This window comes from Geotrypetes seraphini, chromosome 4 (genome assembly GCF_902459505.1).
Source record: "Geotrypetes seraphini chromosome 4, aGeoSer1.1, whole genome shotgun sequence".
In the NCBI taxonomy this organism is placed as follows: domain Eukaryota; kingdom Metazoa; phylum Chordata; class Amphibia; order Gymnophiona; family Dermophiidae; genus Geotrypetes; species Geotrypetes seraphini.
In genome coordinates, this window is record NC_047087.1 from 169,363,485 (window position 1) to 169,378,412 (window position 14,928).

The window sequence follows — 14,928 nt, forward strand, 5'->3', positions numbered from 1 at the left end:
TTGTCATTATACCATGCTTTCTTATTTGGTTGTAATTTTGATGATCTTTCCTGGGGGGGGGGAAGAAGATCCATTAAGGATTGTGTTGAGGTGATCCAGAGGGAGGATTGTTCTTCATTGTGAGGTTAATGAAGTCTTGTAATTTCAGATTGAAGAAATTCTGGATAGCGGTAGATGTAATGTTGTTAGTGTTTCTAGTGATATAGGTAGTCGGTTGAGAGGAAAATGATAAAGGGAAAGTATTTAAATGAAAATTAATAAGAACGTGATCTCACCAGAGGAAGGAATGAGTTTGAAAGTTTTGAAAGAGATGGCTAATAGCTATTGGACTAAATATCGTGTAGTTAGTATGTCCAGCAGAATGGGTGGGCAGGGAAAATAGAGGAGTTAGAGATAGATCGGAAATTAAAGTCAGCTGTATTATATTGGTTAGGGAGATTAAAGTGTATATTAAAGTCTCCAAGGATGATAGGATTGGGATAGGAAATGTTGAAGTCTGAGATAATAATAATAATAACTTTATTCTTATATACCGCCAACAATCTTGCGACTTCTAGGCGGTTAACAATAAAGGGAAACTGTAAATACAATAAATAGAAGCTGTACATACAACGAATTAAGGAGTATTGCTGTGTACATCTGATAGTATCAACATTAATAGTAGTAGAAATAAGGGCAGTTAGAGCAGGTTTTGTAACTGGGGGAGGAAGATAAGTGAGAAGGAAGTTAAGGGGTTGTGGTTGTTTTATAAAAAATTGGAGAGTTTCAATGGAGTGGTTATTGCATGGAATGAAAGGAGATAGAGGTATGGTAGATCACTGCGAGGCCTCCCCCCTTTTTATTAGATCAAAGATGAAATTTCGTTTTATAATTATTGGGGCAGGCTTGGGTCAAATACGCCTCTTCACCCTGGGTTAGCCAGATCAAGTTTATCAAGTTTATTAACACAATTTGATTAATCGCCTATTATAATCACTAGGCGATGTACATAGTAAAATATATCAAGTAAAAAGGGGTTAACATTTTAACAAAAGAACATTTAACTTGAACAAACATACAGATGGGAAGAAAAAGATAAAAGTTACAATTTTTGTTTGGGGTAGAATAAGGAAATAACAATAGGTAAAGGGGAGTAGTAACCTCAGCAATTTTAAATTTATTATACTTTAAACATTAAAAGCATCTCTGAATAAATAAGATTTTAAAAGTTTCTTAAATATTAAAATATCTGTTTCACTACGAATGTATTGGGGAAGGGCGTTCCACCATAAGGGACCTGTCACTGAAAAAATGTCGGCCCTTCTTGTACCGATGATTTTTAGGGAAGGTACTGAAAGAAGATTCTGGTTGGAAGAGCGAAGTGAGCGTTGTGTATTATAAGGTATCAAGAGTCTAGAAATGAATTGAGGTTCGCCGCATGCTAAAGTTTTAAAGATGAGTATAATTATTTTAAATGTGATTCTATGGCTAATAGGTAACCAATGAGAGTCTATAAACAACGGAGAAACAATTAAGCAAAGGATGTGGAAATTGTATTGAAGAATGATATCATGAATAAGATGGTGTTTGCTTTTAATGGAGCGAACATTTAAAAGACCTATATTCATTTTAGATAAAGGTTGTGATGAAGATGGATGAGTCATGGAAACTGGGGAAGTAGAAATGGTAGAAAAGTTTCTAGGTCGATTTTCTGTCAGGGTTCGAGGGGGGGGGGGGATCGGCGGCCCCATATAACCGGGATGGAAGCCATAAGTTTGGTGTTGTTGTGTGGGAGAAGAGGAGGGTGACAATAGAAAAGTATAGAAAGATCATGTTAACGAGACCAAAGAGAAAGAAGATGTTTAGCGGCAGAAGGAATAATTTACCTGATAAGTTGTTTGAGAAAATATCGGAGCAGTATCGGAATAGGATTTGAAGTAGCTGCATGAAGGAGCGCATAAAGGATGGAAGAGATTTCAGCAGGGACAGGTTTGATTTCTGTCCCCTGGCAACTCTCTACAAAGAGCCAAAACTTTTCCTGCAAGCTCTCTACTCTACTCCTTAACTCAGTGTCTCGCAAACTTTCCGGCCAGCGGCACACTAAATAAAGTGCTTCGGCTGGAAGGCACCTGAAGTGCGCGGACGTCAATGCAATGACATCACATGCATGCGTGACGTCATGTCAACATCTGTGCATGCACGGAGACCTATTTGGTGTGACCCACTTTGGTTGAGGGATCCGGGAGGTGCAGGAAAAGGAGAGACGCTAGCCAGGAGAGTCATCTGCGCTGCCTGACTTCCTACAGAACGTGTCTCTCGCCGTGTAGACGACTTTCATCCTTGCCAGTGTGTTGTGTCACACCTGAAATCTCAGGAGGCTGCCACTGCAGTTTGCGATACACTGCCTTATCTGAAAGCGAGGAAAAAGTATGCAACTGATGGGTGAATGAGAGCTATAGCCTTGCCGCCTCTACTCCTCCTCCAGCCTCAGAATTGGCGACGTTCAGACCGCCCAGCTTATTAATAATGAAGCTTTCCTTCCTCTTGCTGTCTGTGCAGCTGTTGCACAAAAGCGAGGAAAAAAGCAGTATCGTACGTTTTTGCAGGTTTGGGACTCAATGCTCGTACAAGAGTTCCAATTGTCAAACCTCTCTTTTGAGATTTTATAAATTACAACTTCCGGAGGTCGAAGTGGATCCGTCCCATGATCGAGGCTCGGACAAACCACGTGCCTTACGTAAGACGCAGTTTGTTATGTTTTCAGAGACGGCGACATGGCGGCACGCTGGAGTAGCGAGAATGTGGTGGTGGAATTCAGGGATTCTCAGGTAACGACGGGAAGCAGTGTGTTGGAAGAAAGCGCAGAAAGGAAGGGACGGCCTTCGCAAGGCCGGGAGCCTCGAACAGTTCTTTGGAGCATGCCTACTGTGGGAACATTCAGTGCTCAGAGTGTATGGAGCATGCGCAATGTGACTTTAAGCTATGTGGGGTGTGGGGGATATATTAGGAAGGGATGAGGGTTTTATTACTATTGCTTAACTTATGTTTTTATGTGTTGAATAAGGTTGTAGAGAGCAATAGTTTGGCAGACGTGGGTGACTGGCAGTTTAGTAGGAAGAAACGAGATGTGACTCTAAATTCCATTTCCTCTTAGCGCTTGAGTTCGGAACATTTATTAAGCCCCCCCCCCCAAAAAAAAAAAAAAAAAAGCTTTAACGTTGCAAGGGTGTGAATTAGCTAGCGTGTTTTTTGCCTGGAATTCTGTTGACAGGATCTACACAGCCATGTTAGGGTTATCTTGTAGGGTCATGAAATGGTTAACTGTTGTTTAAAATATTGCTCTGGCTTATATAGCTGAAAACAGTGTACAGTCTATTGACCTCATCTGCCTGAAATGTATGTCCCTGCCTTACCACATTGTAAGCTAAATAGATAAGAGTTTGAGCCATGATGTACCCTACCCTCCTGTACATGTAACATTTAGAACTGTAAGATTTAGATAAGCAGAGAAATGAGCTAGTTTCCTATAGAACTATAAGTTGTATCCCTGAACCTATCATAAGTGCTGGCTTAGGACCAATAATAATTGTAGAAAGTTATAGAAGTAACATGAAAATTGTAGTTTTTGCATATATTAGTTTGCGTATGCTTAGTGAAAAGGGCATAAAAGTCCGTGCATTTCCTGTTTCTAACACTAGTAGGCAGGTTGTTCACTGCACTAGAGTCCAGCATGCTGTAATAAACCTCTTGTACTTTCTTCACGCCTCTGACTTTGTGTGTCCAAGTGACCTTTCAATCTCACGGATTATAATATTTCTCTATTTAATAACCAAGGGACTTTTGATAAGTCAAAGCTGTGATGTCAAAATAAGGATTAAATATTTTGGAAGGTTTGATTATAGCTTCTTGAAATGTTGAGAGTTAAAAGGAAAAGGGATTGGATATACCACCTTTCTGTGGTTACAATCAAAGTGGTTTACATATTATATACAAGTACTAATTTGTACCTAGGGAGGGTTAAGTGACTTGCCCAGGGTCACAAGGAGCAGCACTGGGAATTGAACCTGTTCCCTAGGTTCTCAGGCCACTGCACTAACCATTAGGCTTCTCTTCCAGGCAAGAAGTTGGTTCCCATAAGTATGTGAGCTACCATTGTCTCTATAATAAAATGGCATGCCTCTGCCTGAGGATCTTCATGATAAGCTGCACTAAAAAAAATCCTTAAATGTTCTGTAAAAATATGCTAATAGCACGGAGATCATAGCAATTAGAGCAGTGGGCTGAGAGCTGGGAAAAGCAGGATTCTTTGCTCACGTTATTCCCCCGCCCCAGTTGATACTGGAGGAGCGTGTAGTAATTATTAAGGTGCTGCACCTTCATATCCCACAGGAATTACTAATTTGTGGTATCTTAATGTTGCAGGTTAGTCTTCCTATGATAAATTAATATTCCAGTCTTCACTTAGGATCCTCTTCCTAATTTTTGGTTCCTCCTTTAGATTTCCATGACCAACTTCTTGTATTCTAGGGAGGTGGGATTGTTTTGGGATCTGTAGTTTTACTTCTTGTCTATCAGTATATTAAACCCTTTTTATAGTCCTGCATCATCTCAAACTTGTCAAACTTGAATTTTAGCACTCTTTTTAAAATCTTCCAAAGTCTTGTTTACTTCTATAAATTTATGTAATTCACACATAATTCTTTTAACTTTATCTTTTTTTGTTCAGTTTCTTTCTTAACTTGAACACTCTCCTTTTTTATGTTTTAATGATCAGGATCATCAGGTCTAAAGAACATTTATTTAGAATTGTATTTCAATATTTAATAAAGTTCTTCTTATACAAAACCATCTGAGGTTCTTTTAAAATTCACAGTCTTCTAGGGATTTGTTTGACCATGTAATATTCAATCAAGGTAGTGTAATATAGATCCATTCTTATAGCTTTCTTGTACAGCTGAGCAAATTGTATATATTTACTTAAATCTGCATCTTTTCCAATATTAGCAAAAAAAAAAAAAAAAGGTGGTTCTTGTAATAATGCATCTAAATGGGTAATCCTTGTAACTGAGAATATTGTCACATTCTTTATAAGCCATGGTATAGCCTCACAAGAAGTCATAAAAGCAAAAAGAAACGATACAGTAATCCATAGTAACATAGTAGATGACGGCAGATAAAGACCCGAATGGTCCATCCAGTCTGCCCAACCTGATTCAATTTAAATTTTTTTTATTTTATTTTTATTTTATTTTATTTTTTTTAAATTTTTCTTCTTAGCTATTTCTGGGCAAGAATCCAAAGCTTTACCCGGTACTGTGCTTGGGTTCCAACTGCCAAAATCTCTGTTAAGACTTACTCCAGCCCATCTACACCCTCCCAGCCATTGAAGCCCTCCCCTGCCCATCCTCCACCAAACGGCCATACACAGACACAGACCGTGCAAGTCTGCCCAGTAACTGGCCTAGTTCATTCAATATTTAATATTATTTTCTGATTCTAAATCTTCTGTGTTCATCCCATGCTTCTTTGAACTCAGTCACAGTTTTACTCTCCACCACCTCTCTCGGGAGCGCATTCCAGGCATCCACTACCCTCTCCGTAAAGTAGAATTTCCTAACATTGCCCCTGAATCTACCACCCCTCAACCTCAAATTATGTTCTCTGGTTTTACCATTTTCCTTTCTCTGGAAAAGATTTTGTTCTACGTTAATACCCTTCAAGTATTTGAACGTCTGAATCATATCTCCCCTGTCTCTCCTTTCCTCTAGGGTATACATATTCAGGGCTTCCAGTCTCTCCTCATACGTCTTCTGGCGCAAGCCTCCTATCATTTTCGTCGCCCTCCTCTGGACCGCCTCAACTCTTCTTACGTCTTTCGCCAGATACGGTCTCCAAAACTGAACACAATACTCCAAGTGGGGCCTCACCAATGACCTGTACAGGGGCATCAACACCTTCTTCCTTCTACTGACCACGCCTCTCTTTATACAGCCCAGCATCCTTCTGGCAGCAGCCACTGCCTTGTCACACTGTTTTTTCGCCTTTAGATCTTCGGACACTATCACCCCAAGGTCCCTCTCCCCGTCCGTGCATATCCCAGCATATACGGTTCCTTCCTATTATTAATCCCCAAATGCATTACTCTGCATTTCTTTGCATTGAATTTTAGTTGCCAGGCATTAGACCATTCCTCTAACTTTTGCAGATCCTTTTTCATATTTTCCACTCCCTCTTCGGTGTCTACTCTGTTACAAATCTTGGTAACATCTGCAAAAAGGCACACTTTTCCTTCTAACCCTTCAGCAATGTCACTCACATACCTATTGAACAGGATTGGCCCCAGCACCGAACCCTGAGGGACTCCACTAGTCACCTTTACTTCCTTCGAGCGACTTCCATTAACCACCACCCTCTGGTGTCTGTCCAACAGCCAGTTTCTGACCCAGTTCACCACTTTGGGTCCTAACTTCAGCCCTTCAAGTTTGTTCAACAGCCTCCTATGAGGAACTGTATCAAAGGCTTTGCTGAAATCCAAGTAAATTACATCTAGCATATGTCCTCGATCCAGCTCTCTGGTCACCCAATCAAAAAATTCTATCAGGTTCGTTTGGCACGATTTACCTTTTGTAAAGCCATGTTGCCTCGGATCCTGTAACCCATTAGATTCAAGGAATTACACTATCCTTTCTTTCAGCAACACTTCCATTATTTTTCCAATAACTGAAGTGAGGCTCACCGGCCTGTAGTTTCCTGCTTCATCCCTGTGACCACTTTTGTGAATAGGGACCACATCCGCTCTCCTCCAATCCCCAGGAATCACTCCCGTCTCCAGAGATTTGTTGAACCTCTCTGAGCTCCCTTAGTATCCTGGGATGGATCCCGTCTGGTCCCATCGCTTTGTCCACCTTCAGTTTTTCAAGTTGCTCATAAACACCCTCCTCCGTGAACGGCGCAGAATCTACTCCATTTTCTCGTATAACTTTGCCAGACAATCTCGGTCCTTCTCCAGGATTTTCTTCTGTGAACACAGAACAGAAGTATTTGTTTAGCACATTTGCTTTCTCTTCATCACTCTCCACATATTTGTTCCCAGCATCTTTTAGCCTAGCAATTCCATTTTTTATCTTCCTCCTTTCACTAATATATCTGAAAAAAATTTTATCTCCCTTTTTTACATTTTTAGCCATTTGTTCTTCCGCCTGTGCCTTCGCCAAACGTATTTCTCTCTTGGCTTGTAGGAAACTTCAAGAACATATTTTTGATCCTCCCCTCTTACCTCAGGACTGCTCTCTGATTTCCAATTGTCTTCCTACAAGTGAGGCAGTAGGAGTTAGTCTTTTCTGTTTGTGTTTAATTTTTTATTTAATTTTGTGTTTTCATGCTGCAGAGATTCCCCACAGGGACAGCTCTGGCTGCGGGAGAGCACAGACTTTACTGACAAAGTCTATTTCCAAGGGGTTGGCTGTTCTGCAGTTCACCACCTGGATGTTTCAGGGACCGTTCCCTTGGGAGCATTGCTCACCCCAGGTTTGTCTGCTAGTTGGTTTGAGCGCAGGCTGTGTGGCTCCAAGAAGGGGGCCAACTGTGTCCTCCACCCATTTGTATGTGTGGCATTTCTTGGTGAGGTGGAGTAGAGAATAACATGGGGACAAATTTGACACTGTCCTCGCTGGAACTCAATTTCCCTGTTTTGTCCCCATGAGTTTTGTCTTTTGTCCCTGCCCCATTCCTGTAAGCTCTGCCTTAACCGCTCAAGCCTCGAACACTTTGATTTTAAAGTGTTTGAGGCTTGTGCAGATGAGGACAGAGCTTGCAGGAATGGGGCAGGGACAGGAAAAGAACTCACCAAGGCAGGACGGGGAAAAAATTGTAACCTGTGTCATTCTCTAAGGTGGAGGTCTCTGGTTGGTTTGTTGGTCCCAAGATACTGGCAGCAGTCCAGGTTCCAAGGCTTGTTGAGGCAGAGGATCTCGTAAGCTGTTTCAGCTTCCATCTTGCAGCTTCCAGCACACAGCATGGCACGAGTAACAGGCTGACGGTCTGAGAGATCGATTTTTTTTGGGGGGGGGGTCTCCAGATTCAGGTTTTGGGTGGTTTGGAGGTTAGTCCTAGGTCCTACCACCCTAAAAGTCCTAAGATCTCCACTTTCAAAAAAAAATTTTTTTTGTGTTTGTTTCCCAGGCCATTTTAGCACTAAAAATCATTCCTGTGGTGCCATCTTGGATGTTTCCAATTTGAATTAAAAGCATTTATCTGCCTCTAAACACTTAGTTTTTGAAAGAAAAACAGGGTAGATGGACTTTTCTGGGATGGATACCCTGCCTTCATGCCCTGTTTGTGGCGGATGGCTGTCAGGCGAGCATCCGTGTTCCATTTGGTGTGTGAGAGAGGAGGTGACGGCTTTAGCACTCCGTGCCCCTTTGGGGGGGTTCTAACATCCGAGGACTGTCCAAAATAGGGCTGGGGGCAAAGCAAGTGTGTCCCCAGTGAAACGCTGCAATTTGGCACAGAAGGCCCACAAGAGCTCCAAGAAGAGTTCAGAGGAGGCGACTGCCCCTTAGGGAAAAAGTTTCCCCCCAGAATTTATTAATATGCTGTTTCAGGCTTATCTAACCAATAAAAATTCACCAAATCCGCCTACCGTGGCGTCTGTGTTGGTGTTGCAGTCCCCTTCCCTGAGGGATGCAGGTCCCATGCAGCAGGGCCATGCACAGTTGGGGGACAGTCCACAACTGGATGACTCAGATGATCCGAATGATATGCTCATGCCTTTCCTTTCTCTGACAGGCATTTCCATGTTGGGATTTGTCTGCACTACAGTCACGGATCTCCAGGACCCGGATCTGGGAGATGCTCTGGATCTTGAGGAGGACCCCCACAGTGCGGAGACCATCAAGCCTGCGTTGATAGGGATTCTATCCTTTCAGGAATTGAAACTGGAGACTAATAGGTCCTCAACAGCACAGTGCTCTCTTATGAGTAGCATGAAGCCGCAGTCTTTCTCTTTTCCTGACTATCCGGACATTGCAAAGATGCTCATGGATCATTGAAAGGTTCTGGAAGGTCCTTTGAGGGTGGCCAAGGCCATGTCTAAGCTCTACCTGATGGTGGAGACCTTTAATCAGCATTTTCTCCAAAGGTGTACTCCTTGGTGGAGTAGGTTACCAAGCGCACTTCTCTTCCCAGTGAAGGCAGTGTGGTACTGAAGGACGCACAAGACTGCAGGATCAATTTTTGTGTTAAAAAGTCTTTTTGATTCTGCAGCCTTGGGTTTGAGAGCGGCCACAGCAGCATCCTTTGTCAGAAGAGCCTGTCACTCCAGACTTCGTCATGATCCTGACGCCATCGTGGCTAAGAATCTTCCATTTTTAATTTCTGGAGTAGACTATGCGGCCATTGCCCTGTATGACGTACCGGTATTCAAAGTGTGAGCAAGCTGTCTGCCTACTCCTTCTTTGCACACCGGATGTTGTGGATCAGACAGTGGGCAGGTGATTCTTTGTCCAAAGCAACCCTCAGTAAACTGCCCTTTAAGGGGCAAGTATTGTTTGGTAAGGGTCTGGACGATCTTATGGCTAGTGTGCAGGACCACAAACCTAATTCCTTGCTAAATGTAAGGTTTAGCCCCACAAATGTAAGGTTTTGGAGGGGTAATGTTGAAGCGGCCTTACAATCCGCCAGGTCCTGGGTTCAATACCCTCATAGAAGATTCTCATTAGGAAGTGAAATCAAATGACAAGCACAGCCAGAAGTGATTACATACAGAGTATAATGTAGAAATAGGCTTAATATTACAGAAAGGCAATCTTTAGAAAGATACATAAGCTTTACTGGGTTACTAATGGACAGACAGAAATAGATATAAGCTTTACAAATACAGAGTGGATTCAGAGACTGCTTCTTTGCTCTTGTGAATGAGAGAGAAAAGACAGCTTCCTGAATAGGTGTGAGGACAAAGAAAGAGAGAAGTAGAGAGAGGGGGGGGGGGAAGTGATGTTCCAAGCTTTGGGTTCCAGAGAGAAAGGGGGGGGTGATGTAGAGAGGAGTTTCAGAGAGAGAGAGAGGGGGTGATGTAGAGAGGAGGCTTTTATACTAGAAACCTTATTCTAAAATAGAAACTATTGTATTTCCCAGTATCTTTCTGTTTATAATTTGTAAACTGTTTGAAACAATGGTTAGTTTAATTGATAAGGAAGGTGTGACACTTGCAGGCATGGTAGATGGGATTAGTCTCTGGCTTCTTTGTCCCATTCAAGTAGCCTATCTTCTTGATGAACAATCCAGTCTGGCTGGATGCTTAATGTATGTGAATTCTGTGCACCTCTGATCTTCAATATCTTCTCTACTGCATCTCTCTTTTTCTCCTGTTCTTCACTGCACAACATAGCTTGCAGAACAGACTGTAATAATACCATGCTGACCTATCTTCCTTACCTCTTCTCACTGTTTTTTCTACAGTTGCAGCTGGAAGGGGCCTGAGAATTTCTATTCAATTCTTAATTATTTTTATATTAAACCAGTTTTACCATGTAAACCCCAACACAGAACTCTACAATCATTCTTAAGTTTTTCAGCTATTTTCTTTCAGATTATATTTGGAAATCCATTAATATTTATTTATTTTAAAAAATGTATATACCTCCTGGAGTTCAAATGCAGTTCAAATTTACAAAAAACATAACTTTTCTAGAAATTCCAAGTAGGTAATAGCTCTATATTTTGTGTAACATGTTAATTGTTGATTTTCCATATATAATTGTACCATTGTTTCATTACAGTAGTGCTTTTTAAAATTGCCATCTCCAAAATTGACACACATTATTGTGCTGTAGTGTATATGCCCAGCAGTGCTATAAAAAAGTTGATCTTTGTTTTGCATCTGTATCAATGGACAGCAGGAAGGAATACCAGAATGAGTAGGATTTTCATTTGTAAGACTTCATGTAGTTGCTGCAGTTAATGTGGCTTTTTTTTTTTTTTTTAGGTGACTGCGATGTCATTGGATTGTCGTGGACAGCATGCGGTACTCTCTGGGTGAGTGTTCCCTTCTCCCACCTGATGTGCACTCTGTCTCACAAGGGGTATCTTCACCCTGTACAGGTCTGTTCCCAAGGCACAGTGAAGCTTCTAACTCACCCTGATTTCCACCCCCCCCTCCCCCACTTGTTTTCAAAGTAAAGCCCACTGAAATATTTACCTGGTACTCACAAAGGAAGAGACCTACTGTAGTGATATTGTTAGAAAAAGATACAAATCCTTTCAACTTTGAATGGACTACAGCATAAATGGAAACATTTAGTGAAAAGTATTAATTTTATGGAGAGCCGAATGTGAAATATATAAAGGGATATTCTATTACAGGGGTGCCCACACTTTTTGGGCTTGCGAGCTACTTTTAAAATGACCAAGTCAAAATGATCTACCAAGAATAATTTTTTTAAAAACACAAAGCACATTGAAAGGCAGAGAAAATGTTAATTATCATTCATATTCCGTTTTTTTTTTCAAAGAGGTCAAGGCAGATGACCCTATGCAATGTCACCTCAGTAACAACCATACAAAAATAGACAAATATACCCCCTTCCGCTGCTCTCGACGCTCATAGGCTTCCTGCGCTAAAAACCGCTATTGCGGTTTAGTAAAAGGAAGCCATAGTGCAAAATATAGACAGCAGATATAAATTTTCAAAACGGACACATTTTGATCACTAAATTGAAAATAAAATCATTTTTCCTACCTTTGTTCTCTGGTAATTTCATCAGTCTCAGGTTGCATTTTATTCTTCTGACTGTGCATCCAATATTTCTTCCCTTCTTTCATCTTCCTATATGCTTTCTCTCCTCCAGACCTCATTCTCTCCCCCAACTTTTTCTTTCTTTCTCCCTGTTCCCCCTTTCTTTCTGTTTCCCTTCTTTCTTTGTCTCCCTGCCCCCCTCCTTCTTTCTGTCTCCCTGCCTGCCCCTTTCTTTCTTTCTCCCTGCCCTCCCCGAAGCCACTAGGTTTGCCACCGCTGCCATTGGGGAACAGGCCCCCCAAGCCACTGCCTCCCCAAGCTCTCCCTGCAGAAGCGTCACACTGACCAGCATTCCACTCCCTGACGTCAATTCTGACGTCGGAGAGGAAGTTCCAGGCCAGCCAGGTAGTGATTGGCTGGCCCAGACCTTCCTCTCTGACGTCAGAATTGATATCGGGGAGCGGAATGCTGGTCGGTCCGATGCTTCTGCAGGGAGAGGTTCAGGCGGCGGTGGGGGACGTCGGGGAGAGGAAGGCTGATCAGCCCGGTAGTTCGGGACGGCAACACAAGTCTATCACGAAGCCCGGAATGGGCTCCGTGATCGACTCGCGTTGCCTTCCCAATCTACCGGTCGATTGTGATCAACGTATTGGGCACCCCTGTTCTATTACATATCTTCTCACTATTCCAGGACTTGTGGGAATAGTTATATCCATCAACCAGCAGGTGGAGATACATAGCATAGCTCAGTTCTGTGTTTTCTATATCTTAGACAACAGCCCAGTTCTCCAGTATTTTTTATCTCCATCAGGTGGATGGATGTACTGTTCAGTGTGTTTGGTTCTGAGGAGTTGGCTGCTGGTCCAGTTGGTCAACTAGGTCACAGTTGAACCTGGTGGACTGCTCCCAATAGGTAGGACATAGCTAGAGGTCTTCAATTCCCTGTCTTACTCCCCCCACCCTCAATCCATTCCTCTTTTGTTGTGGCTGCCAGTAACACAACTTCAACCTAAAAAAAGGAAGGACCGGCCAGCAGGAGTTCTGTGAGTATTCTCAGAGAGCATATTTTACAATTCCGTTGAATATGAATAATGAAAGATATTATTCAGCTCTCTGGGGCCTTAGGTGCCTGGGCCAATCAGAGCTTTAGGGCCCTCCCTGGTGCATCCCAGGATGCACAGGGAAGGAGAAAGCCCGCCATTTTGAAGAGGCTAGACTGCCGGCTGGAAAGAGTAGACATCTCTCTGGCCAGCCTTCATTGTAAAGGTACCAGGAGGCAGGGGAGGGAGTATATATCCCTTCAGCTGTCCTTGAAGTTAAGGGGGGGGAGGGGGCAGGAACAGGTGGGAGTGGGCATTTTTTCTTCCAATCTTGTACAGGGTGTGGGAGGGCCAGGCAGCGATAGCCGAGGAGGGGTGTCAGCGGGAGGGTGGAACATTTCTCTCTGCTGCTCTCCCTGCTGGTCAGTCAGCTGAGCCAGCAAAACTCGGGTAGACCTGTGGCTCAGTTGATCGGGGCAGGGAGAGCAGCTTTGACAGAAGGGAGAGGAGTTGTGTTTAGTGATAGCTCTTCTGAGCAAGAACCTGGCATAATTTTTCCCGCTCTCTACCAGCGATTCTCCGCACAAATAGCTTGCGTATAATTGGCATGCTATTATGCTAAGAATCGCCCATAAAATAAAAATCGCTCCCACTATAGCCACTATATTGACTTGCCAGATTTTACTAGTGTCACAAGAAGTATCCATGAGATTTGGCCCCTGGCTTCCCTAGTTCTCAACCTTCTGTTCTATCCACTGGGTTATTCCTCTGCTCCACCTGGATACTTCCTCCACATGTACTGATTCAATTTGGACCCTGCTTAGTTTCTTATATCTGAGGGGATCAATCCCAAAGGAAATATTTAGTTATTGATCACATCTCTGACAAATGCTCCATGAGGTTTAAAATACAACCAATACAGATAATTATTTTGTACTTATTGAATTACCGTATTTTTTGGACCATAAGATGTACTTCTTCCACCCCCAAAAAGGGAGTGGAAGAGAGGGTGCGTCTTATGGACCTAATACACTGCGCCCCCCCTCCCACCCGGTACCTTTTTAAGAAGCGGTGGTCCAGCGAGATCTCCTGCTGGATGGCTGCCTCTCTGTAGAGTGATGCGATGACAATGCAGGAGTGCGACGTTTGCGCTTCCTACCTGGTCCCGCGCTGCTCTGTGATTGGCTGCAGTCAGTTATGGCGTCGGTTACTGAGCGGTGCAGGACCAGGCAGGAAGTGCAAAGGTCGTGCTCCTGCATTGGGTGTTGCGTTGCTCTACAGAGAGGGAGCCGTCCAGCAGGAGACTGCGCTGGACCATCGCTTTTTAAAAAAGATACCGGGGGCCTTTCTTCGTGCGGCTTTGTGGGGGGAGCTTTCTTCGGGCGGCTTCGGGGAGGCCTTGCTTCAGGCTGCAGGTGGTTTCGGGCTGCAGGCTGCTGTTTCGGGCTTCCCAGCACCAGACGCACCTATGTGTAGAGGAAGAAAAACCAAGAAGAAAAAAATTCTGAACCAAATTATTTTTTCTTGGTTTTTCCTCCTCTACAGGTGGGTGCGTCTTATGGTCTGAAAAATACAATATGTTTTAAAATGTATTACTTATTTAAAAGAGACTAACATTCAAAATATCCTTTCAAACCCTTCCTAAACTTTCAAGATTCAACTTGCTGTTTAACTCGGTTTTGGGAGCATATGCTCTCACAAACTCGAGAAGCAGCTCTTGGATATGGGGGTCCAGCACATCTGGTGGAATTTGAAACTTGGTGATCTTACCTTAAAATGAGAAAAAAATATAGAAGAAATGTTTTTCCTCTTCACCTTTCATGGTAGAATGACGGTATTTCTGTGTTTTTTTTTTGTAGACGTCGCTTCTTGTATATAGTGAACTTGGATGCACCAACAGAAGGACACCGGAAAATCTCTCGTCAGAGCAAATGGGACATTGGTACCGTGCAGTGGAATCCACATGAAAGTTATGCACATTACTTTGCTGCTTCGGTAATGCTCTCCCTGACTAAGGAAAGGTGCTTGTACATGCTTGTGATGATTGGATCTAAGACTAACCAGTCAGAGAAACCTTTCTGTTTAAATCCACTCCAGATTCTGTACGATAGGTGTTCAATTCCAACCCATGATTCAGGTCTTGTAGAAGTTACATGCAAAGCTTTCTGCACCTCT

The 14,928-nt window shown here is 42.9% G+C and overlaps 1 protein-coding gene across 5 annotated transcripts in view; it reads left to right on the forward strand.

Annotated features, from left to right (window-relative positions):
• Nucleotides 1–2,652: 2,652 nt before the first annotated feature.
• WDR59 (WD repeat domain 59) overlaps nucleotides 2,653–14,928 on the forward strand; it is a 256,257-nt gene continuing 243,981 nt past the window's right edge. For 4 of the 5 annotated variants that reach the window (XM_033943868.1, XM_033943869.1, XM_033943871.1 and 1 more), the window contains exons 1-3: nucleotides 2,653–2,807; nucleotides 10,964–11,013; nucleotides 14,613–14,748. In XM_033943868.1, the coding sequence (XP_033799759.1) occupies nucleotides 2,754–2,807; nucleotides 10,964–11,013; nucleotides 14,613–14,748 (240 nt within the window). In that variant the 5' untranslated portion in view covers nucleotides 2,653–2,753. Of the gene's footprint in view, nucleotides 2,808–2,852; nucleotides 2,931–10,963; nucleotides 11,014–14,612; nucleotides 14,749–14,928 lie in introns of those variants that run through there. The other variant, XM_033943870.1, reaches the window with a different exon arrangement.